This window comes from Physella acuta, unplaced genomic scaffold (genome assembly GCF_028476545.2).
Source record: "Physella acuta isolate Inbredline_101_S28 unplaced genomic scaffold, ASM2847654v3 ptg000203l, whole genome shotgun sequence".
In the NCBI taxonomy this organism is placed as follows: domain Eukaryota; kingdom Metazoa; phylum Mollusca; class Gastropoda; family Physidae; genus Physella; species Physella acuta.
In genome coordinates, this window is record NW_026731722.1 from 221,122 (window position 1) to 247,810 (window position 26,689).

The 26,689-nt window shown below is 34.3% G+C and overlaps 2 protein-coding genes across 10 annotated transcripts in view; one reads left to right on the forward strand and one right to left on the reverse strand.

The window, feature by feature from the left end:
• Positions 1-3,255, forward strand: part of LOC131937198 (RIMS-binding protein 2-like) — a 205,907-nt gene extending 202,652 nt beyond the window's left edge. For 6 of the 7 annotated variants that reach the window (XM_059294418.1, XM_059294421.1, XM_059294424.1 and 3 more), the window contains one exon: positions 364-3,255. In XM_059294418.1, coding sequence (XP_059150401.1) covers positions 364-558 — 195 coding nt within the window. In that variant the 3' untranslated portion in view covers positions 559-3,255. The remainder of the gene's footprint in view (positions 1-363) is intronic. The other variant, XM_059294423.1, reaches the window with a different exon arrangement.
• Positions 3,256-3,296: 41 nt separating this feature from the next.
• On the reverse strand, positions 3,297-26,661 carry LOC131937199 (EF-hand calcium-binding domain-containing protein 5). 3 transcript variants are annotated; one of them, XM_059294426.1, is made up of 23 exons: positions 26,512-26,661; positions 25,176-25,513; positions 24,659-24,894; positions 23,719-23,878; positions 21,555-21,692; positions 21,076-21,231; positions 20,231-20,336; positions 19,262-19,480; positions 15,342-15,899; positions 14,658-14,774; positions 14,114-14,242; positions 13,433-13,629; positions 13,101-13,257; positions 12,628-12,776; positions 11,703-11,831; positions 10,246-10,418; positions 8,937-9,030; positions 8,237-8,371; positions 6,915-7,171; positions 6,069-6,319; positions 5,486-5,715; positions 4,988-5,084; positions 3,297-4,212 (listed from the first exon to the last, which is right to left on the reverse strand). In XM_059294426.1, the coding sequence occupies exons 2-23, from the start codon at positions 25,506-25,508 to the stop codon at positions 4,052-4,054; spliced, it is 4,182 nt and encodes a 1,393-aa protein (XP_059150409.1). In that variant the 5' UTR covers positions 25,509-25,513; positions 26,512-26,661; the 3' UTR covers positions 3,297-4,051. The 3 variants fall into 3 exon arrangements, with proteins under 3 accessions (XP_059150409.1, XP_059150408.1, XP_059150410.1); XM_059294425.1 differs by having other exon boundaries at positions 26,504-26,661; XM_059294427.1 differs by lacking the exon at positions 14,114-14,242 and having other exon boundaries at positions 26,504-26,661.
• Positions 26,662-26,689: the final 28 nt, after the last annotated feature.

Here is a 26,689-nt window from a genome sequence, read left to right on the forward strand (position 1 = left end):
TGATGATGGGGTTGAAATTGTGTGTCAAGATATTGATGGGGAGGGAAGATGTGAGATGATGATGGGTGAGACCGTGAGAGTGTGTGATGATGTAAGAAGATGAGTGATGATGGTGGGTGCCGAATATTTTAACAAACTAAAGTAAGATGTTTTTACTTAAGAGGTTTTGAAAGACATTTAGCTGAAACTAGTCATATGTGTATTAAGTTGAAAGTTCAACTCACCCACAGTATGTGCTTATGTTAAGTAGATAGATGCTTGCTGAGAATTAACTATTGTAATAGATGTATAACAATCAATAACCACCATTCATAATTGTGCTTTGATTACCATAATAACTGATATCTTCCCATGTCCTTACAGAGAGTAAATGAATCCGCCCCAACAAGATCAGAGTCCGCCAACTCCAACAGGCAGCCGCCAGGTGGCGCCACAGAGGGGGCCAAACCTGACGGCTCCCGTCCAGGGACTGCAAGCCCAGCAGAAGACGAGAAGCCAAAGAAGAAGGGAGGATTTCTGAACAAGAGCAAAAACATCTTCAAGAAGTTCACCAGATGAGAGCGGTCACTGCCCTCCCCTCTTACCTGACATTTGCTACTGACATTTCATGTTGGCTGTCATTTGGGATTGACATTTTCTGTGAAGGCTGTCATTTTGGAATGACTTTTCTGCTATAAATTTACCTCTGCCAGTTAAATTGTGAAATTACGCAGGTGAAAATGTTGATAAAAACAAGCTACCCTAAAAGCTCAATTTCCAGCACATTCCTTCATTGGTTAGTTTCACTTGACCAGATTTTTGTCTCTCTGAAGACCATTTTGTTTACTGTAAAAATACATATACAGTCCATTCTGTGTTGATCATATAGAAAAATCTGTGATTTAATTAATGTGGTATGGTTGTATATGTTTTGGGAAATTATGTGATTGTTCCTGGATGTCAAATGGGATATTAGTATTGACAGTAACTAATAGAACTCTAGTCAGAGAAATTATGGGATATGTTGACAAAGGCAGGGAAACTACTCTGAATTCTTATATGGCATCCTAAAATGGCTTTAGATTTGATATTAGCTACTTGATAGTTATGTTAGTAGATTATTTTTTTTCAACATTATATATTCAGATTTCACAAAAGCTTTTAAGAGGATTATTTGAATTAAAAAATCATTTAGATAAATTATTTTGCCAAACGGTTTGTCTAGAACAAGTAATAAATCAGGATAGTTTTAAAAGGAGCAAAATATTATCAGCTTATGATGAAAAAAAGGAGCAAAATATTACTTATAGTTGATCAATGTTAATTAAAGTTCTCTGATGAACTAATTAGTTTGATTAAATTGTGTTTGAAATAGCAACTTAATTGGTAAAAGCTAAATTAAATAATTTTGATTTTTTAAATCCATTTTTATATTCAAAGTTAATTTGGTTGTGTGAGTCTTGAGGTAAATGTGTCTTAATAATTGTTTTGTTTTTATCAGGTTCATTGTTTTTTTCAAATAGTCCCATAGGGAAATTTAACTTTCCCTTCACATCCAAGCTATATTTTATAAAGTAATTTGCTAAGATTGTAATATTTTAACCCAGCTTTAAGTTTACAAATGTCTTTTGATGTGTTGACTGCTACACCTTGTTTATACACATCTATGTTGATGTACATTGATTTTTGAAGGTGGTGATTTGTGACTGTTCTGTTGAACATCACCATGTTGATAATCTGGGAACAGCTGAACAGTTTTTGTCTTTATCAAAGGTTCTCAAAGTTTCTGCTGACATCACATTTTTTGTCTGTTTTAAAGCCAAAACACATTTTATTTTCAAATAACATGTTTATTAATTTGATTCCTTTATCACTTAAACATAATTTCTTATAGCTTTTTATCCTAATTTAGAAGTTACCGAGGATTCGATAGAAGAAATATATTGGAATAGATGCATGAAAAATAAGTTAGAGAGGACAGGAGGTTTGATATAAAAATTTTCTTGTTTAAATAAAATACAGTGAGATTTGAGGGCTAGGCTAGCCCTGTTGTTTAATAAGTACATTGAGATCTTACCTGTGGTGATTGTTCATAGATGGTTGGGAAGTTTTGTGAATAGTTTTTTGGATTGTGTGAATATTCAGTGGTTTGCATTGTTAAGGCGTGGTTTTTGCTCATGTTTTGTTTTTTATATTTTGAAGTTAACCATATTAACGATAGAATGTACATATTTGAGATTAAAATAATTTAAGGGTTCTTCTCTTTAGCACGTCATATTGCTAAAAATAAATTAACGAAATACTGTATGATTAAAGTTCAAATGTAGCCAGTGTTTTATTTACCAGGAGAAGGGAGATAATATTTGAAATAGAAAAATCCTGCCTTCATAATTATACATTGTATCAGTATGCTAATTTGTATAGGTTTGATGGTGTATAGAATTCTACAGGTTGGTGCTGTCCACAGTTCTGCAGATATTGTCTTCAATATTGGTATTAAAACCTATAATCACTATCATCATCATTGTTACCATCTTTATTCCTACCATTATCACCCATCTTTTCTATCCATCACTGCCTACATCTAGGCCCTGATGGTGTTGGTCCTGTGTGTCTAGATCAGCTTTTGTTTGGTTGGTCAAAAATTTCATTGTGACAACCTACAGTAGACATGGTCAAGATTTGTGTCTTGTGTCTTGACGCAATCTGTCTCCAGACACAATCAAGACTGGATTGTTGTCTCCAAGCATGATTGTTATGTAGTTGATAATATTTATCAAAGATTTGCTCGGAAAATATTTTTAAGTCTAATACCGAATTTAGATTGTTGCACATATATTGTTAGGCAAGAATTATTGTTGGAAAGTTGTAAAAATTTTTATTTTATCACAGCTAACGTTAGGTGTTTTAGCTGTTTATAGATAGAAGTTAACAGCTTGATGGTATTGTTAGCATTAGCGTGCGATGTTGTCACCCAGCCAATGGTAACCTAGAATTGACTGTGATACCATCACACAATCCCTGTGTTAGCATGTGGCTTCTGTTTGCAGTGCTGTCTCAGCTTGAGATCCTCATCTTTTTGTTCCATGGTTTGTTCATCTTTGTGCTCATACAATGTACATGCCATTACTCAGTGTTACGTTCTTTCAAGCTCTTCAGCCCAGTTTTCTCATATATTAAATTAATATATACATATTACATATATATTTAAATATATGTACAAGCATAAAATGTTAAATTTAATATGTAATAAAATCAAAATATTCTGAAAATAATTTGATGCCTTTTTATTATCTTTTAAAAAATGGAATGTTTTGGTGTGAGTGATTTCCCCTTCCAGTCTTACAAACAAATAAGAAGGGCTAGAGTTTAAATCTAAATTGAGTTCATATCTGCCTGATGTATAGATCTAGACCTACCCTTTCTAATGGGTACATGGTTATAATAAAGTTCAGTAAGGATAACTTATTCTTATTGATATTGGACCATAATCTTACTGGACCATAATTTTGCTGTCTATAAACACTCTGGGATGCACAATAATATTTAAATTACAATATAAACATGCACTTTTTATCAGTTGATAATTAACTTTATTTTACTGATACAATGAGACATTCTTCAAACATAATACTGCAATTATCAGTCATACATCATAAACACATTTTTAAATAAAACATCACAGCCTGTTATTAAGTTTTTGTAAATTTTAAGTGCCTGTAAAATGTTTCAGTGCCACACCACCAAGGTGCTTGATGGGAGAACAAATGTTTTAATGTTTTATTAGCACTGGAGGGTTGGGAAAACTTGTCAGTTGATTTTTATCTAACACCTGGTCAAATTCAAAACAATAAATTAAACAAGCATTTGTATTTTTTTTCTCTTTTTAACCAGTGCAATTTGTCAAATAGATATTCAGTTCATGAATAACATGAAACATTGTCTATTAAAAAAATAAATAATTTAAACATAGCTGGGGACATTTCCCATAAATCAGCAGTTATCTATATAATCAACAGCAGGGGACATAGCCTTTTATAACAGCAGTTCTCCATATAAACCACAACAGGCCTCAGTTCGCGTTGACTCTTGACTCAGTTTTGCTGGGCGCCTGGTGCCCCGCGTCCCTCAGCTTGAGAGTGTAGTCAATGATGGAGTGGATACAGAACACCCAGTTGTACATCAGCATGGCTGGGATAGACCCGTACTTGCCAATCTCTCCGTGGGGCAAGGCTGAAATATGGGGAACAACTCATGAGGCCATGATGAAATATGGGGAACAACTCATGAGGCAAGGATGAATTATGGGAAACAACTCATGAGGCAAATATGAAATATGGGGAACAACTCATGAGGCTAAGATGAATTATGGGGAACAACTCATGAGGCTAAGGGGAACAAATCACGAGGCTAAGATGAATTATGGGAAACAACTCATGAGGCTAAGATGAAATATGGGAAACACTTCATGCTGCTAGATACAGAAAATATGCAACTGACCAGAAGAAACAAATGTATAACAAGCCAGATATAACAATTATGCATTGTAACTGCATGGAAGCAGTATATTCATGCCTGACACAAGTCCTATGTTAATATATTGATAGAACAACCAATGAAATGTAAACAAAACTTAAAAGCATTATAACAACAATAAATGAAACAACGAAACATTTTATAAAAAAAAGTGCATAAAAATAAACTCAAACTTGTTAAGGTACACTTACAAAAGCATGCTAGAATGATTTTAAAAGAGAAGAAAAATTTATTTTAAAATATTATCTTTGATTAATATGTTGTGTTTTGAAGTTTTGTTTTTAAACTTAGCTTTTATTTTAATTATTCATTGTATCATCTCTACCACTAAGTTGTTAAGCAAACACTAGAAAACTAGAACTAAAAAGCTTAAGAGAGTGCTAGAAGGTTTGTGATAAAGATTTTTTATTTTTTTTACTTAATTACCATACAGTATGAGCAGTTATGGCAGTTAAAAATTGTAATGCCTCACCTTTTAAATATCTGGAAATTTTGTCTATTTTTGTGGCTTCAGAAACTTTTGTGGGGTCGTAGGTTTTTATCTGGTGTACCAGGGTGGTGTTGATGCACTGTTAGAAGGAAGTGACAGTAAAATGTAGAATATCACAGGTAGCATTGATGAATAGCAATTAATAGCTTTGCAAGGAAACCTTTCTTTTTGTGAGCATGTAAGTATGTATAATATATGTATAATATATGTATATATATATATATATATATATATATATATATATATATATATATATATATATATATATATATATATATATATATATATATATATATATATATATATATCCGTATGCCTAGTCAGGCATTATTTGGGTTCACAGTGTTTACTACCACACTTCCAGTATAAGCACTAAGAACTAGGAAATTGACAGTGTGAGGTTCCAGCAACCAGCTAACAAAAATTGAACTGAATTACTTTAAGACAAATTTCATTTTCTGACCACCTTGTGTTTCTTACATTTTTCATGGTGTGCCAATCATCGTACTGGCCTTCTCCCGTCTTCTCGACATCAAACACGGCCAGCGTGGCCCGTATGATGTCTGTGATGACACGGGGTGGGGTGATGTAGCTCCTCAACTCTGCGAAGGACATGGGGTCCAACTTGGCCACATTTTCTCTCAGCTCTGCCAGCATCAGGCTGTCAAAGAGGATGTTGATTCTGGAAGCTTCGTCTTCTTTTTCTATATCTGTCAACAACAAAACATTCAAGTTAAAAGAGGATGTTAATTCTGGAAGCTTTGTCTTCTTTTTCTATATCTGTCAACAACAAAACATTCAAGTTAAAAGAGGATGTTAATTCTGGAAGCTTCGTCTTCTTTTTCTATATCTGTCAACAACAAAACATTCAAGTTAAAAGATGATGTTAATTCTGGAAGCTTTGTCTTCTTTTTCTATATCTGTCAACAACAAAACATATACACATATTTATTCACATATTGATCCACTATTTCACAAATCCCTTAACATATTGAAAGACATAAGAAACAATATGTCATCCACCACCAAAGTATTTCTTTAAGCACTAAATAAACCCACCCACCTAAAATCTTCTTTCTGTCTTCCCCTTTCCCCTCCTTCAAGATTTCTTTCAAAGACTTCTGCAGTAGTCTCAGCATCCTCTGAATCTCCTTGTTCTCGTGAGGGGGGAGTTTTTTCATCTCCCCTATATTGATGTCAATAATCCCCAGGGCCAGACCCTCCAGGTTCCTTAGGGGTAGGGCTGTGTGTCTCTCCCCATAAATGTCTGCCACAATGGTCTCGGAGTTCTCCATGCACTGGAAGAGGTAACTCCTATTATAGAAAAAAAAATAGAAAAAAATAAGAAATAAAAAGGTAACTCCTACAAAAATAGAAAAAAAATAGAAAAAAAAAAAAGAAATAAAAAGGAAACTCCTATTGAAATAGAAAAAAAAATAAGGCAACTCCTATTAAAATAGAAAAAAATAAGTAATAAAAAGGTAGCACCTATAAAACATAAAGAGAATGAAAGAAATCAAAACAAAAAATATTACACCTACAAAGAAGCAAAACACTGTTGTATAAATTAAATTATGAACTTTAAAATAAGATATTTTCATTTAAACAATACTGCAATACTACTATTTCTGAAATAGATTATGCCCCTCTCAAATGTTACCTTAAAAAGTTATGCCCCCTGTTGAATGTTTTTGATCAAGTTATGCCCCCTGTCCAATGTTTTTGAACAAGTTATGCCCCTTTCAAATGTTACCTGAACAAGTTATGTCCCCTGTCAAATGTTTTTGAACACGTTATGCCCCCTCTCAAATGTTACCTGATTAAATTATGCCCCTTTTCAAATGTTACCTGAACAAGTTAAGCCCCTTTCAAATGTTTTTGAATATGTTATGCCCCTTTCAAATGTTACCTGAACAAGTTATCCTTCCTCTCCAGCCTGTGAGTCTCAGTCAGCTGTGAGACGTTTCCTTTTTTGTCAATGACCAGCAGTTTCCTGAGGACTGGGTCCCCTTCAGGCTTCATGTTTGGCTCCACCAGGTACACGTCGATCTCACTGATGTACTTGCACCTGCGGGCTATCCAGGCGCTGGCACACTCAAAAACTCTGACCAGCTTCCTGCGCAACTCTACAGCATGGAAGGCAATGCTGAATGCCTTGGCCACACCCTGTGTTAGAAAAAGACAGGAATTTATTTTTTCTTTTACTTTTACCTGTAAATAAATTATCACTTGAACATTCTCATTTATGGTCTACTGTAAGGAAAATGTCACTGAACTTTAAAAAAAAAACAACACTTAAACCTTCTTATTTAGTTTCTATTTACAAAAAAATCATTATTTTTCACGTTTAACTAAAATTAATTTTTCCCTTTTTAGTACTTTTTACCTTTTTATTTAAAAACTACTCATTACTGATATACATTAATCATTATTGCCCTACAGTCTAAGATTAATTTTAGTTAATCATTTATTTATTGAAGAAAAAATAAGCTTTAAAGAAGACAAATTACTGAGTAACTTCTGTTGAATAAATTAATGCTAAATTTTTTTCCCACACGAGTTCTTATTCATAGAAAATGAAAGTATGTCCATTTTTCTACCAAATTATCAATTGGATTAGTATTAGAATGAAGACTTCAATTTTGGTTAATTTTTTAAGTAATGTCTGATTGAACACTGGGAGCATTGTTACGGTCTAAAAGAGTTTACATGTATTTTCATTTCAACCAGATATATTTCATCAGTGTGCAGGAAAATTACTTAATTAAATGAAGCTGTGACCCTCAAAGATGGGTTGAAAGGTTTTTTTTTCTGAAAGTATTTGTAACACTGATCTTGCAAATATTAAAACTGCTTAAGCAAGTGACACATGGTCCTTGGGTATTGTATTGTATTGATAGTTTCAATGTTTACTATCCTAAATGTAGCTCTGAGAAATTTTTAATGACATCTTTATATCATGCATAGTAGTTGGGTAATTTTAGGACAACTAAATTCTTTTAATTTTAACTTACTAAGAAATCCACCACAAATGTCAGCACATATTTATAATAATTAAACAGAAACTTATACAACACCAAAATTAATATTCCATATCCTATGTTCATATTTTGGCTTATCTCAAAATATTTCAAGGTGAATTATCCATTAGATCATGGAAGACTACAAAATAAATGAAGTTAGATTAATTTGATTATATTTAAATTTTTCACAAAATCAACATGGACCAACCTGGAAGAACTGAATCTCATGTGTGATAAAAATAGATTTTTTATTTGGGTCACAGATGGTGTCTATGCCCAGGATCCCAAAAACTCTCTTCTTACTGTCTTTGATGGGGACAGCCACAAAAGAACCCTCTCGTTCCTACAACGTTTTGTTCAAAGAAATACAAAATATGTCAGACAATTTCTACTGGTTAATTCGTTGGTTAGAATATTTTGTAATTCATTAGTTTTAGAATATTTCAAATGGTCATTCCATTAACAGGAAATGACCTTTCAAATTGTTGGCCTGTTTTTGTAGTACTAGATCAAAAAATTTGTTTATAGCAGCTATTGCCTCTATTACTTTGAATTGATAAGACAAAAAGTTAAATCCTTCAAGTATAAATAACAACAGACACTTTTCTATTTAAAGGTATGGTAATTTTAACGTAGCTTCAGAAAATATATATTTTTATGGTAAAATATTATAAATGAAAGGTTACATTTAAAGCAGCAAAATTTTTTAAAATGTGTATATATCAGGTAGAACAAGACTGTAAGACTGTTTAAATTGGATTTGTTCGTTTTAAAAAAACAATTCTCCCATCGACCACTGACATCTGCTATAGTTCAAGTATGTTAAAACAATTCTCCTATAGACCACTGACCTCTTGAGTTCTGTTATAGTTCAATTTTTTAAAACAATTCTCCTAAAGACCACTGACCTCTTGTGTTCTGTTATAGTTCCAGAAGTAGATGGACCCATGGTTGGACACCCTTGGTACATGCACTGGCTTGCCTGACTCAACAGCTTGGAAACTGGGGCAGATATTTTATGACATGAATTTTTTGGGGCAGATATATTATGGCATGAGTTTTTTGGGGCAGATATTTTATGGCATGAGTTTTTTGGGGCAGATATTTTATGGCATGAGTTTTTTGGGGCAGATATTTTATGGCATGAGTTTTTTGGGGCAGATATTTTATGGCATGAGTTTTTTGGGGCAGATATTTTATGACATGAATTTTTTGGGGCAGATATATTATGGCATGAGTTTTTTGGGGCAGATATTTTATGGCATGAGTTTTTTGGGGCAGATATTTTATGGCATGAGCTTTTTGGGGCAGATATTTTATGGCATGAGTTTTTTGGGGCAGATATTTTATGGCATGAGTTTTTTGGGGCAGATATTTTATGGCATGAGTTTTTTGGGGCAGATATTTTATGGCATGAATTTTTTGGGGCAGATATTTTATGGCATGAATTTTTTGGGGCAGATATTTTATGGCATGAATTTTTTGGGGCAGATATTTTATGGCATAAATTTTTTCGGGGCAGATATTTTATGGCATGAATTTTTTGGGGCAGATATTTTGTGGCATGAATTTTTTGGGGCAGGTATTTTATAGCATGAATTTTTTGGGTAGATATTTTATACCATGAATGTTTGGGGCAGATGTTTTTTGGCATGAATATTTAAGGTTTAAGGGCAGACATTTCATTGCAATTTTAGGGGCAGATATTTTATGATTTGAAATTCTATTTCTCACATAAACTACTTCAAGCTTTTCATAACATTTATATATTTAAAATTTACTCCAAACACAAAAACAATTGTATAAGTGTGACTGGTGTTTCAACATAAAATATTTCTTCAAACACAAAAATAATTGTATAAGTGTGTTTGGTTTCAACATAAAAGATTTCTTCAAACACAAAAACAATTGTATACGTGTGACTGGTGTTTCAACATAAAATATTTCTTCAAACATAAAAACAATTGTATATGTGTGACTGGTGTTTCAACATAAAATATTTCTTCAAACACAAAAACAATTGTATACGTGTGACTGGTGTTTCAACATGAAAGATTTCTTCAAACACAAAAACAATTGTATACGTGTGACTGGTGTTTCAACATAAAATATTTCTTCAATCATAAAAACAATTGATTAAGTGTGTTTGGTTTCAACATAAAAGATTTCTTCAAACACAAAAACAATTATACAGGTGTGACTGAAGTTTCCACCTACCTGACCCCCTTCATGTTCTTAAACAAAGCCTTGCCCAGCATGTATGGACAGTCCTCAGGTGTGCATGCTGCATACCTGAGCAACATTTTACCCCGGGAGGCATCAAGCTTGTTGGCCTCTAGCATTGAAATGTTGGCGCTGATTCTTTTTTCTCCGCCATGCGTTTCAGCATCCTTCACCACAAACAAAGGGAAACAAATTAGCCTGGGAGTCTATGAGTTTCAGCATCCTTCACCACAAACAAAGGGAAACAAATTAGCCTGGGAGTCTATGAGTTTCAGCATCCTTCACCAAAGGGAAACAAATTAGCCTGGGAGTCTATGAGTTTCAGCATCCTTCACCACAAACAAAGGGAAACAAATTAGTCTGGGAGTCTATGAGTTTCAGCATCCTTCACCACAAACAAAGGGAAACAAATTAGTCTGGGAGTCTATGAGTTTCAGCATCCTTCACCACAAACAAAGACAAACAAATTAGCCTGGGAGTCTATGAGTTTCAGCATCCTTCACCAAAGGGAAACAAATTAGCCTGGGAGTCTATGAGTTTCAGCATCCTTCACCACAAACAAAGGGAAACAAATTAGCCTGGGAGTCTATGAGTTTCAGCATCCTTCACCACAAACAAAGGGAAACAAATTAGCCTGGGAGTCTATGAGTTTCAGCATCCTTCACCAAAGGGAAACAAATTAGCCTGGGAGTCTATGAGTTTCAGCATCCTTCACCAAAGGGAAACAAATTAGACTGGGAGTCTATGAGTTTCAGCATCCTTCACCACAAACAAAGGGAAACAAATTAGCCTGGGAGTCTATGAGTTTCAGCATCCTTCACCAAAGGGAAACAAATTAGCCTGGGAGTCTATGAGTTTCAGCATCCTTCACCACAAACAAAGGGAAACAAATTAGCCTGGGAGTCTATGAGTTTCAGCATCCTTCACCACAAACAAAGGGAAACAAATTAGCCTGGGAGTCTATGAGTTTCAGCATCCTTCACCACAAAAAAATGGAAACAAATTAGACTGGGAGTCTTTAACTCATAGATATGGCCAGCTTTTATTTGTTTTGAGCTTGACACATTAGCCTACTCTTATAGTCATTTCTAGGCTGTTTTTAAGTTAAAATATTACTAGTCTCTTTATCTAAGCAGAAGAAATAGTCAACAGTATGACTTGATTAGAAAAGCAGATGGGCATAGAGCTGATGACAATATTTCTTTATTTGCTGAGGTGAAAAAATATAGGAACTCTACTCCATTGCCCAATGGATCACTAGGTCTTAAGTGAAAAAAATGACTTATGACTTGACTAGCTTTGTTTAACAACTAATTTATGACCGAGGTTTTTTTCAGGCACTTTTCTCTGGAAATGGGGGGGGGGGGGGGGTGTGTGGAAGGGGGGGGGGGGGGAATGGGTGTGCAGGGAACTGCCTGTAAGAAACTAACAACCTGTAAGAAACTAACAACCTTATATAGAGCTTGAAAGACGGCTTTGTAGACTGGGTCAAGTTGAGTACCGCAGTAGTGGGATGATGCAACAATCTGTTTCAACCATTTCTTTCTTGCTTCACCTCTGATGCGCTCAGCATAAGACCTCTACAGCGTTAAATATAAATTGGTAGGTGACATTATACAATTTTTGAAACATTTATTTTACATCTATTATATAGGCCCTATAGAATGTTCTATATTTTCTATAGTGCAGTGAAAGAATGTATTTGTAAAGTGTGACTGACACAGTGAAAGAATGTATTTGTAAAAGTGTGACTGACACAGTGAAAGAATGTATTTGTAAAAGTGTGACTGACACAGTGAAAGAATGTACTTGTAAAAGTGTGACTGACACAGTGAAAGAATGTATTTGTAAAAGTGTGACTGACACAGTGAAAGAATGTATTTGTAAAAGTGTGACTGACACAGTAAAAGAATGTATTTGTAAAAGTGTGACTGACACAGTGAAAGAATGTATTTGTAAAAGTGTGACTGACACAGTGAAAGAATGTATTTGTAAAAGTGTGACTGACACAGTGAAAGAATGTATTTGTAAAGTGTGACTGACACAGTGAAAGAATGTATTTGTAAAGTGTGACTGACACAGTGAAAGAATGTATTTGTAAAAGTGTGACTGACACAGTGAAAGAATGTATTTGTAAAAGTGTGACTGACACAGTGAAAGAATGTATTTGTAAAGTGTGACTGACACAGTGAAAGAATGTATTTGTAAAGTGTGACTGACACAGTGAAAGAATGTATTTGTAAAAGTGTGACTGACACAGTGAAAGAATGTATTTGTAAAAGTGTGACTGACACAGTGAAAGAATGTATTTGTAAAAGTGTGACTGACACAGTGAAAGAATGTATTTGTAAAAGTGTGACTGACTTAAGGACTGACCTCAACTGAGTTGAGCAGAAATTCAACCAACTGCTCAAAGTTTTCTGCCCCAGGCATCTCCTTGACAGCCAGCTCAATCAGGTCACGGAACTCACTCTTGCTCAGTCTTTGGTCTTGGTATTTGTATTTTTTTCTCAGCTGAGCTTGGGCTGAATAGGTTGTTCAAATATTAAAATTTTTTATTTTCTAATGTTAAAAAAAAAAAAAAAACTTTTTAAATTTAATATAATAATGTTTTGTATTAATTAAAAGTCACAACCAAGTTAATAGATTAACTATAAATCAATTTAATAAATGAGTTCTACCTTTTTTAATGCCGTCAAGCTCCTGCCCATCTTTATACTAAACTGTTTAGCCCTACCTTTTTTGATGCCGTCAAGTTCCTGCCCATCTTTATACTAAACTGTTTAGCCCTACCTTTTTTAATGCCATCAAGCTCCTGCCCATCTTTATACTAAACATTTTAGCCCTACCTTTTTTAATGCCGTCAAGCTCCTGCCCATCTTTATACTTGAACAAAACCTCCTGAACCTCCTCCATCTCCAGGAATCCGCTACCGTCGTTGTCCCACTTTTCAAACAAGTTGTCAATGGTCAACTTTCTCTTGGCTGAGATCATTTCCCTTCGACCCTAGACAAGTCAAACCCAACTTTTACAGCTTATCACTCTGCCTTTATATCTATACACTTCCAATTCTTAAAATGTATAAAACCAAAACACTACTTTCAAATAAACATCAATCAACCGAGCGATAAACAAAACAATATACACTACTAAAGCATATGTTACAGACTTATCGACCCACCAGCATCATTCTCTCCATCTTCTCCTCCTCCGTGTCAACGTAACAGTCTCTTATTTTTTTCACTATTTTTTCAAACGTATCTCTACTCGGCTCGTTGCCCAAATATGTTTCAATGAGGTGGACAAACTGAGACATGTTGAGAAAATTCTCGTTGAAGGCCGACAGCTGTGATTGGCTGCGCTGGTTGGTAGTAACACCTGAAGATCAATTTATTGATTAATTTATCATTATATACATTTTATTACTTTACTGATTAATTAATCTTTTTCTAAATTTTATCAATTTATTTTTTGCTAAATAATTGTAACCATATTTTTCAAGTAAGCCTACATGCACCATCATATTAATTTTTCTCAAACTAGAAGTCAATATTAAGAAGACTTTAACATAATGTTTAATCCTTATTATAATATTTAATGTATGATGGTATTAATGTTATAAAACCTTAAAAAAATATCTTTAATAGACAATTAATAAAGCAATTATGAAAAAATTAAAAAATTTAAATCATAAAGCTAAAATTTGAGGAACAAACTTAAATAACATGAAACTGTGCAATTTCAGGAAATGAGACAAAACCAACATTTCTGAACATAAAAATACAGAACATGTAAGCAAACTTTTCTAAAAAAAAGTCCCAAAAATAAAAATTGTCAACAGAATTTTGTTTTTCTCACTTACTGATGTCCCTCACCCTTTGGCAGCTATTTATATTGACATCTACCAGCTGTTTATTAAAGTTTATGTTTTTATCTTTGTACAGGAAGTTCAGGAAATCTCCAGTGGGTAAAGATAATTTGGTGAGAAGATCTGTTTGTTTTATTTAATTAGAGGTTTAAATGGTTTTTTCACTGAACAGTAAAATTAATTTACAAATGCTATATATTGTGATCCTTAGATTTTTATAATTTGTTAACAAGAACTTTTGAAAGATGGTTTCGATATCATTCATATGAATGCAGGGCTGGGTTATACTTTCTGAGATAAAATTAAAAAGCAGGGATACTTAAAATCAACTATAATTCACAAATAGTGTATTGATGACAGTTGTTAGATGGTTTTTTGTTGGAAAAGAATAATCACTTCAATATGTCCCTGGTGGACATACATACATACATATACACACATACAAATGAATACTGTGTGTGTGTATTGACATACATGTCAATGTGTATGTGTAATTAAATACAAACTACGTAATAGTCTATAAGAAAACTAAACTAGCCTCTTCTGTCAATATCACTGGTAGAATTGATAGACAGTTTTGATTTCTCAGACTTAGAGGCTTCATTAAAGGAGTTGAAGTCTTCCAGCTTTCTACTTCCTTCAGCATGAGTTTCTGCTGCAAGAATAAAATTATGTTTTAAAATATTGTGTGAACGTGTTAGCTTATTTTAAAGATCTTATATGTTTGTAAAAAAATCTTTTTTAATTTTAGTTTCCTTTTTGCAGATATAATTTTTTAAGTAAAATGCAATAACTGTTCCATTTTTTTAGCCATAATAATGTGTTCTTAATCTTTTTTTACTAAATTTGTGCAGATTAATAATGTTATAAAAAAATGCCAAAATAAACACAGTAAAATAAACAAAACAATGAATTTTAAAAGAATTAAAATTATTTTTTCTCACCTTATTTAAATTAATCTAATGTATAAACGTTTGTAAGTTAATTAAAAAACGTTTATAATTTTTATTTACTACTTTTTAAATGTGTACAATAAGATAAATAGTTTAATTTTCTTAGCATAAATGTGGTGTTAAATGTCAAATTTAGAATACCACTTTGCAAGTATATTGTTTAGGCCTAAATAAAAATATATTAATCAATTTTACAATATTTTTCAATAAATGATTCCTATTAAAAAAAAAAGTTTTATTACAAAACCTGTTTTGTTTCATCCTCTTACCAGGTTCAATATTTTCATTTTGTTCTTCACCTTGTTTTACACCAACTTCTTCCTGGTCACTCACAGCAGTGGCGGCCATTTTGTCCACATCATCCCCAGTGGCCAGGACATCTCCATCAAACTGTGTTGCCAGTTCATCTGTCTCTTTCTCTTCTATCTCTTGAGCTGCTCTTTCTTTTTCTGTCTGTTCATCACTTGCGGCTGTGTCTGCCACAACCTCAGATGTGCTGGCAACAGCTACCTCATCAACATTCTCATCAATCTTCTCTAAATCTCTTTTCTCCTCTTCATCTTTGGTTACCTCATCTTCTTCTTTATTCACTTCCTCGTCTCCAATTCTCTGTGCCTCCTCGTTTTCTTGCAAGTCAGATTGACTTTCTTCTACTAATTTATTTTCTGCCCCCCGACTATCTTCACTGTTCTTTACTGGAATTTCTTCCTCTGTTTCTTTATCTGAGGCTGCCTCAGCTTCTTCCTCAGGTGGGCTGGAACCTTCATCTTTACCATCTGCCGTTTCAGCATCAACTGTCTCCTCATCAATGCCTTCAACTGCTTCGTCTAAAGTACCAAAACGTAACAACAAAATAACATCAAATTTGAAATAGAATAATTAAAAATTGAAAATTTTATCAACAACAAGAAAATAATTCAACATTTAAAATTGTAACAAGAAATCTGAACAGCAACCAATCCAACGACAACCATCTCACATGCACTGATAGGTCTACTGCCAGGGTATGTGTACGGACGGTTCGGATCCGATGATTTGAATCTGACACGTTTTTTAGATGGGATAGGGGGCAACAGCTTGTATGGGCTGGTGCTCCTGTCCACCATACTAGCCCGGGGCCCTGCTCGAGGCTTCAAAACCAAGTGGTGCTTTGGTGATTTAACTTGCCTTGTTTGTGTGCTGCCTTGCTCTAGTTGGCTGTGTGTTCCAGCCTTGTCTTTCACATCTGGTCCTGTTGTTTTGGAACTAAAGCTGGATTCAAGAGACATAGTGCTGGCATCTGTTGTTCTCCTGGCTAGCTGGCTGCCAGAGCTTGTCGTTGTGAGCGGGCTGCTAGAGCTTGTCGTTGTTGTTCTCAGTCGCTGAAGCTTGCTCTCCAGCTGAGAGAGGTTGTCAGCCTTTTCATACACAGACAGCATTTTAATTTTGTGCGGCGGGTCGTTCATGACCCGATGGAGAGACTCCCTGATCTGGCATATCTTCCTCTCCAACAGATCCTCGTCACTTTCAATGAGGAACTCCTCCGACTCCACATTCTCCTCTGTGGTGTAATCCGGTGAGCCGATGCTGGATGAGGTGTGGATTGTCTCCTCAACAACAGGGGCCAGCTCATGGGCACTCAGGTCTGTGATGGTGCTGTCTGAGTCACTTTTGCTGGCCACACCCCGACTCTTGCTCATGTTGTTGTTTGTGTTCCTGGATCTAGTGGGGTCAGGGCTGTACCCTGTGCTGGAATCCTCGTCCCAAGAATCATGTCCTCCCTGGTTACTGGCCATGCTATCAACAAACTTAAATATACAGGGAGTGATGGTATTTTCTTTACTTGTCTCATTAGCTACATGACCAGGTATGTTAGTGGAGGTGTTTCTTTCATCATGGTTAGCATTGCCACCTGTAGTATTGTTTACATTACTCTGGCTATTGTTGCCATCTGTAGTATTGTTTACGTTACTCTGGCTATTGTTCCCATCTGAAGTATTGTTTATGTTACTCTGGCTATTGTTCCCATCTGTAGTATTGTTTACGTTACTCTGGCTATTGTTGCCACCTGTAGTATTGTTGACGTTACTATGGCTATTGTTGCCATCTGTAGTATTGTTGACATTGCTTAGACTTGCTTTGGAATGGTTATTGTTAATGTTCTTGACATCTGTGGCAGAACTTGTTGTATTTTCATCTGTGGGTACACTGCAAGAATTGGTTGCATCTTTAGCTCCACTGGCAGAATTTGAGTCTTTTTTAGCTCCACTTGCAGAGATTGAATCATCTTTAGCTCCACTTGCAGAATTTGAGTCATCTTTATCTCTAATGAAAGAATGTGTTTTATCTTTAACTCCACTAGAAGAATGTGTTGTCTCTATAGCTCCACTAGAAGAATTGGTCATATGTTTAGCTCCACTGCTAGAACTGGACGTTTTTCCATCACTAGCAGACGGCATCTTACTGGTGTTGGCATCACTTGACAGACTAGACCGGATGTTGCTGCTATTGACATCCGTGGATGAACCATCCTTGTTCTGAACACTTGGCGCTAAAGCCTCTTTGTTGCCACTAGACGACCCAACCTGCTCGACACTGACGGCACTGAGTCCAGTCGCCGGTGCCTGTCTGAGTGTCGGGGACATAAGATCCTCCTCTGCCTCCTCCGCTCCAGGTTCAGCGACCTCGGGAGGCTGGATGTTCCTGCCCATCAGGACATCCCTCTCATCCTTTGTTTTGGTTGAGCTCATCAGGTGCAGGTCGTGGTGGAGTCCCGTGCTCATGTCCGCCCTGTTCTCCAGCATCATGTATCTCTTGGGCGCCTCCAGCGTGTCCAGATAGGAGTAGTCCACTACATTCAAGAAGTCTGTCACATTGTATTTGTACAGCTTCCATCTCACTAGAGAACACAGTAATATTATGATATATTCCAGCTAAGAGAACACAGTAATATTATGATATATTCCAGCTAAGAGAACACAGTAATATTATGATATATTCCAGCTAAGAAAACACAGTAATATTATGATATATTCCAGCTAAGAGAACACAGTAATATTATGATATATTCCAGCTAAGAGAACACAGTAATATTATGATATATTCCAGCTAAGAGAACACAGTAATATTATGATACATTCCAGCTAAGAAAACACAGTAATATTATGATACATTTGAGCTAAGAGAACACAGTAATATTATGATATATTCCAGCTAAGAGAACACAGTAATATTATGATACATTTGAGCTAAGAGAACACAGTAATATTATGATATATTCCAGCTAAGAGAACACAGTAATATTATGATATATTCCAGCTAAGAGAACACAGTAATATTATGATACACTCCAGCTAAGAGAACACAGTAATATTATGATACATTTGAGCTAAGAGAACACAGTAATATGATATATTCCAGCTAAGAGAACACAGTAATATTATGATACATTTGAGCTAAGAGAACACAGTAATATTATGATATATTCCAGCTAAGAGAACACAGTAATATTATGATATATTGGAGCTAAGAGTAAATACAAACATAATATTCTAATTTCACTGGCGATTAAAATGTATTGCACAAAGTAATATTTACATAAAAACCTCAAAGGTTACAGAAACATATTGTGTAAATTGTATGTATATAAACCATTTGTAGTAAATATCTTTCAAATCTCTGCCAATGTTTAGTATAGACCTACACTTATATTTACTCACTACTAATTATAAAACTAAATAATCCTGCCATACTTAGAGAACGTGTTTAATTTTAATTGTTGATTTATAATTCAATGCTAGAGTGGACACTTGCCCAGCTAAATACAACCCAACCTGAAACTTAAGCCCAAGACAATGTCCAGCTAACTTACAACCTGAAACTTAAGCCAAAGACAATGTCCAGCTAACTTACAACCTGAGCCAAAGACAATGTCCAGCTAACCTACATCATGAAACTTAAGCCCAAGACAATGTCCAGCTAACTTACAACCTGAAACTTAAGCCAAAGACAATGTCCAGCTAACTTACAACCTGAAACTTAAGTCCAAGACAATGTCCAGCTAACTTACAACCTGAGCCAAAGACAATGTCCAGCTAAATACAACCCAACCTGAAACTTAAGCCCAAGACAATGTCCAGCTAACCTACAACACCTGAGGTGGCCAGGGACACATAGAAATGGTAGTTTCATTTTCAATTTTATAACTTACTGCCTTCACTTTTTTCAGATAATTGCTTGATTTTCCATTTCTCCATGGCTGTCTTATCATGGACCGAGGCAATGGTGGCGCTCCTGTGAACTTCTTGGTTGATCCTGGCCAGGTCGTTCTCTGCCTGGAAGATTTCGTTCATGGTCAGCCCGCCGTCAGGCTCATGTTCCCAGGCATCAAACATGGAGTCATCAATCTCCTCAACCTCAATCACAGGCCCTGTGACAAACACAATCACTTTTATCACAATCACAGGCTTGAGACAAACACAATCACTTTTATCACAATCACAGGCCCTGAGACAGAGAAACACAATCACTTTTATCTCAATCACAGGCCTGAAACAAATACAATCACTTTTATCACAATCACAGGCCTGAGACAAACACAATCACTTTTATCACAATCACAGGCCTGAGACAAATACAATCACTTTTGTCTCAATCATAGGACATGTGACAGACACAATTAATTTTATCTCAATCACAGGCCTGAGACAATTTAATTTAATTTAAATAACAAGACATGTGAAATACAAACACCATCGCATTTATCTCAATCACCGCACCTCCCAGTGTTTCATTCAGAAAAAAAAGGCGGGGGGGGGGGGGCAAACATAGTTAATTCTGTATATTTTCTATATAAATTTATACTTCATAATGCGGGCTGTAGTTGGGCTCCAAGGGCCCCTCAAAGAGATGCCTGAAAGAAACATTGGCTACTGCCCCCTCCAAAAGACAAAAATTTATAAAAAAATGACCATTCATTTCATATTTGTGTTTATAACTAAATTCCAAATAAAATTAGTTAAAATTTATGAGTTATATTAAGTCACATGAAAATTGTATGTCCTGTCTCTGACGTTTTTGAAAAGTATATTACTAAAACCTCATGAATTCAGTTAAAATGAATATGTAACAATGTCCTATTGTGCCATGTTTAAGATAGTTGGATAACTCTGTAACTTACACCTCCTGGGGTTCCTCAGAGTGCCTTTAAGCTCTCCATCATTCATTATGTCATCCCAGAACTCCTCCATTATTTGCAAAATTCTTAGGCGGTCCAGCAAACCAAGCTGAAATAAAAACCATTTTTATCACACCACATCAAGTAGAAAATCTAAACCAGTGGTTTTAAGGTATACAAGCCTGAATACAATTTAAAAAAAAATATGTATATAGAATAGAGCATGACATGTAGTTACAGATTTATTGAAAAGATGTAACTTTTGCTCTGAATATCATTAAATCTAATTTAGGTGAGATACATTTTCAAAGTAGCATTTTTTTAAATCAGAAAAACACAGTTATAATGATTACAAAAAAAAAACAAAAAACAAATAAAAATGTGAAAATAAAATTGTGAAAATAACAAGTTCAAATTTTAGAATCTCCAAAAACGTAAAAATCAAAACGACTCTTATATGTTTACCAAAGGTTCTTTTGAGCGCATGATTCGAATCATGTTGTTGAAACGCTGGCATAGAAATGTTTAAAATTACATATTTTCTATGAGGAAAAAACTGGGTCTTCAACTATATTATAAAAGTTATCAGGACATCATCCTATAGTGAGGTGTGAAATGCAAAGTAAATTTTGTGGCTCTCCCCCAAATATATATATATATATATATATATATATATATATATATATATATATATATATATATATATATATATATATATATATTTATATATATATATATATATATATATATATATGTATATGTGTATGTATTCCACTGAGATGGAGTGGCCTATGATGACACTAGATCTAGCTCCCCTCCCCCATCTAGAAAGGTGACATCACACTCACCCCTCCGTGATCACACATAAGGAAGAGGTTGGTGAGGATAACCCTCCTGTTCTCCCTCTCCGAGGCTGACCTGTGGATAGCTGCACATTTACTCATCTGCAGCATGAACTCCTCGAAAACGTCCATAGAAAAATCCTGAACAAACTTGCTGATGTACTGAAGAAAAATAAAAAGGTTGTTCATATTCATCAGTAAAAAGTTAGTATTTACAGCTAAGAAGAGTATGCGTATTAATCATATAGCTTATATACATATTTTAAATAGAAATTGGATATATCATATTAAAGTAAAGAATACAATTTGTACTTAGTACATCATTGGTAAAAGAAAATTATATTAAATAAACCATCTTTTGAAATAAAAAGTATAAGAACTTAAAAAGCAACACAACACAAGTAAATTCACAGACTGAAAGTTGATATGTAAAATACCATTATATTTTAATTTCAAATGAAAAAGAGCTATGTAAGATAACTCACCTGAGCAAAGTCATCTACACTAAGAGTTATCCCTGTCTCATCTGTGGGATCAAGCGGGCAACCAAATCTTGCAGCTTCTCTTAGCTCAGTTGGCCACTGGTCCACTAACTCAACAAATGACCGAAGAGCATTCTGTATCTGTATAAGTAAAGAGATCAATGAAAACTGCTGAGTAATTATTTATCCTTTCTGTGTCTAATAATGCATGCAAACCAAACCATCATCATCTTTTTCTATTCCTGCTTAACCCTTTATTTACGGAATTATGTTCTGAATGAGATTTTTACTTAAACAATGTGTTACTATATTGCTTTTGGCACATTCAAAGCATATTATGTCGAAGGAAATTTCGTTTCATAATTTTAATGGCCCAAACAGATATTGGTACTTATAAGTACCGTCAGTAATCTAGGAAATTTTTTTTTCAAAAAATTTTTTTTTACAAAACAGGAACAAACGATACAATTTATTAACTAATAACATGGCAATCATCATAACAATCTTTTTTGTAATTTTCACACATAAATACAGCACAAAAGTATATTTTGAGTACGATTTTTACTGGATTTTCTATGGGAACACATCTTAGACCTCATACACAGCAAAAGTAGTCGACATGTTATGCTCCCTCAATCTTGTCTGTGGTCTTTCTGGTATAGCAACGGTTGCCGGAGTGAATATGCTTTTGCTGGAAGCTTCCAATAACTAGTACAATGAGCCGCATAAACAAACAAAAGCCTAGTCATTCAGCACACAACTACTAGTAATACTAGTATAATTGTAGCCTACTAGAATGTTATGACAAGTCTACACTACAGAGCAAAGTTCATAAATAGAAGTAAGCTCAATGTGTTTAGGATAGCAGTAGTGGATTACTCTTTTCTGTTTACTGATTACAATTTACCTTATAGATCTATAGTATATATATGCAGAAGTATGGACTATTACTAGTCTACAGGTATACATTACGTAAATGCTAGTTATTGTTGGCAAGACAGTTTATTGCAGTAAATATAACTAACAAATTAAATCTAACTACTAGAACTAGGCTTTGGTATACAAATGCAGTAAACTAAACCTTGTAAACGAGCCTGCAACTGATACCTTTATTCTTGTTATTTTTTACTAATAGAAATTAACATGTAATTACAATATTTCTTAGGTAAACCTTATGCAAACCTTCTTATAAATGTGTAAATATCATTTTTTTGAGTACATTTCGATTATTTATTATCAAGACAATATTTATGTAACTCCACCTAACAAATCTGCCATTTTCTAAAAATCCTAAAAAAATGACCGTGTGCCCTGACGGTACTTATAAGTCCACTTGTAAACATCGATCTAATACAAAGACAATTTGATTAAAATTGTATAACTAGAAGTTAAACGCGTTTGCCTGACTATTGAAGGTGCCAATAAAAAATATTCGGGGTTGAAAACTTGAAAAATAAGGTAAAACAAAGGGAATTCAGGAACGTGTGTGAGAACTGTACAGAACAATTGTGAACTACCGATATAGCAAGACATTGAAAATGCCGCCACACCATTAATTTTAAAAAAACATTGATACCTCTGACTACCGGCGACTCAGGGGAGATAATACTATTAATTACCTCAATAATTTTTAAAATTCGTATTAAATTAAAAATAATACAGGCACTTAATTAAAGTGGTACTTATAAGTACCGTCAGTAGATAAAGGGTTAAGACACATGGGGCAGATAAAGTAGAGTTCATCTACTTCAGTGAACTTGGCATATGAAGGGATTGTGTAACCAGCACTATGTCCAGCCACCCAGTTCATTACCCATCAAAGCTGGGTTGACTCAGGAACAACCTGCAGTAATTAGTCCAAACCAGGATTCGAACTCGAAACCTTCTGGCTAGCTGCTATAAGCTACCATAGACTACACCATTCCTCTTTTACAAAATAAAGAGGTTATTAGGCTGTTATTGTTTTTTTATGCCTAGCAATGTAGAATACAAAATTTATTTATACTAGTATTGTATTGATCTGGATTGTAAGTTAAAAAAATCCTAGAAAAGCAATGATAAGTTTACACACAGGCTTTGAAAGGCATCAATGACGAAAATACCCAGCCCAAAATCTCAGTAAAACTTGATTAGTTCAGAGAAGTCAACAAGCATACAAAGAACTTACCAAGCAGAGAGGCACTCTATTATTATCTGTGGGGATGTTCCACTGCTGGAACTGTGTGATGAGCTGTTCTTTCCTGTTTTCTCTGGCCTCCATCAACTGTTGCTCATGTTTTTCTCTTTCTGCCCTCTTACGTCGGGCTTCAGCTTTGATTCTTGCAAGCCTGTACAAATTTTAGGGTAGTAAAATATGGTCTATACACCATCTTGCAAGCCTTTACAAATTTTAGGGTGGTAAAATATGGTCTATACACCACAAGGAAATTGTTGTTTTCTTGAAACAGGGATTAAATTCAGGAAGTTAACACACAACCTATTAATAAATCACATATCGTTTTCAGTAACATAGAATGGGGTATTCATTAAAATGCAAAACTGCCTTATTAGCCCAAAAATAAAAATTCTTAAAACATTTGGATGAATTTGATGCTTAACAAAATATTTTTCATGATGTGCTGTGCAAACTGTACCAACTACAACATCCCTATACCACTGACCATCGGACAGTTTTCACATACCTATTTTAGTTTGCTGTTATAGACTAATCTATCTAATTCCAAGGATTACACATCTAATACATTTTAAAAGAGATGAAAGTTCAGAGCTCTTTTATCTAGGTCAAGAAAAATATCTATATTACACTTTTTATGGTAGAAATATTAAACATAACAGACATCCATTTCAGCAGCCCCAATAATTTTTGGAGATTTAGTTTTTAAGTTTATCTCACGGTTCTCCCCATTGTTCTCATGAAGATGCAAGTGTGGATGTTGTCCTTAGTGCTGTAGTATATGCTTAGAGCCCAACTATTAACTAAACATGGAATTGTGGTGCTTTTATTTTAAGAAATAGAAATTATATATTTTTTAAGGAGGACAAACTAAAACTTTGATGTACTAATCTCAAGAAGAACAAACAAAAACATTGATGCACTAATCAATTACCTGTTATCTTCAAATGTAAATAATTCTTGCTTAATTTCTTCGGAGACTTCCCGTAATCCTCTGACATAGGGTGATGCTTCTGCAAAGTTACTGAACCTGGGGTTGTTGCGCATCAAGTACTGAGCAAGGTAGTTGATGGGGTTAAACTCAGGCTCAAAGCGGTTGGTGGCTGATAAACCTTTTTCATCAACTTCTTTCAAAAGTCTTTCAACACCTAGAACCAATGTTGGCAAAACCTAAAAATGAACAATCAATCTGTTTATTAGTTTCTCTATGATTATTTTAAATATAGAGTTACTGAATATGAACATTAATCATACACACTGTTGGTAGAGATATAAATAAAAAAGACTTAGGTATTAATACCAATGGGTTTATAAGTTGTACAATTTTAATTTCTTTTAATCAAGACAAAATTATAAGATCTAGCCAAGATTTCCCCCACCTAGATCTATATTATATTACAATAAAAACAATGAAATGATGCACTAGATAAAATTAGATTTAAAACACTGACATTGTCCACCAAGTATGCTCTCATATCCACAGTGGCATCTTCTTTTGATAGCCATTCTTTAGCTAACAGCTCAACTGGAATTTTACGGATGATTTCTCTAGCTGCTTCCTTTGATAACTGAACATTCTGTTTCTTGACTGCATGTTTTTCATCCAGCTTTAGCATAATGTTCTGTTCAAAGATGTTTTTCCATCTTTTGGATGCACTGCGAGGTGCAGGTGCTGAGTAGCCACCAGCACTTTGCCCCTTTTTACCACACAGGTTTTCCATGAGGAATTCCTGTTGAGTGGCCGGCTTCTGGGCTGTGTCATTGTAATCAAAGTCATCCTCCATGATGTCTGTGAAAAAAAAAAGCAGCTTTTGGTTTAATTTTGAACACATAGGTTCTTATAAAGATGTGTTTGTAAGTAGGGCCTACTACAGCCATTAATCAAGTTACACAATATTACAACATGGAACAGCATGATTGGATGGTAGAGCGTATGTTTATAACCCAAAAGTCTAAAGTTCAAATCCCATACTTATGTCCAGAGGAAATCCCTGAATCCAGCCAGTTATGGTGATTACTCACAAAAGGGAAAGTAAAGGCAACTGGACATAGTGCTAATCATTTGCTGAGATCATAGAAACAGCTGTATTCATATTGAATATTCATTTGTTTTGTCCCATGGACCACCAACAGATTTGAAAGGGTAACATATATATTTTGTTTACATTATACTAGTTTTATGTGAATTAGTAATAATTGCATTTACAATATTCAATATACGACATCATAAGAGTCTAGGATCTAGATGAATAATAATAACAATAAATAGGCCTACTAAATTAATTATAGTATTAGGCCTAATCATTATAGGCCTATTTATTATCATCACCTAATTTTCAAATAATGCTCACAACTAGTACTAGCCAGATGTATCAGATAATCAGCTCAGTGTAAGTAAGTCAAGTGACTGCTAAAGTTTTTAATTTAAAAAAAAAGTTTTTTCGGCTTTTAGGCTACTACTTTAGTACTTACTAACTAATAGTAACTATAACTAGAGACAGAGGAGTAGAAGTAGATCTAGAATCTAGAACTTAGGGGCCTACTTGTTCTTTATTGAATTCGATTATTAGATTAGAAATAATTTACTTAGGCCTAAGATTTGATGCTTTAGCATTTTTAGACTAAGTTAAACAAATATTATAAATAAATAAATAAATAAGAAATCAGAAATCTCTTTTAAAAAATATTGTAAAATTGTAAAATATTTTAAAATTATTAGATCTAGTAATATTTTAGAGCCTTACATCCCAACAACACTTTAATTTTTTAAGACAAATACCTATTTACAGATATATCATCCAACCATGAAATACGTTTGTTATTGTTTTTGAAATATGGTTTCTAGACTCTAGCAGACATTGGATTAATTTTGTAAATAAAAAGCAACGCCATTGTTCGTTGCTAAGAGGAAACAAACATTTGAGCATGCGTATTGAGTTTCTTCCTACCCCAGGAAAGACAACTT

Bases quoted from the DNA above. Each gene is read 5' to 3' on its own strand.
- LOC131937199 (XM_059294426.1), bottom strand. From the start codon at position 25,508: ATGGAGGATGACTTTGATTACAATGACACAGCCCAGAAGCCGGCCACT. The intron at 20,337-21,075 runs GTGAGTGTGATG...TTTTTATTTCAG, and splicing joins TTATGTGTGATCACGGAGGG to CTTGGTTTGCTGGACCGCCT. The intron at 14,775-15,341 runs GTAAGAGGATGA...TTATTCTTGCAG, and splicing joins AAATGAAAATATTGAACCTG to CAGAAACTCATGCTGAAGGA.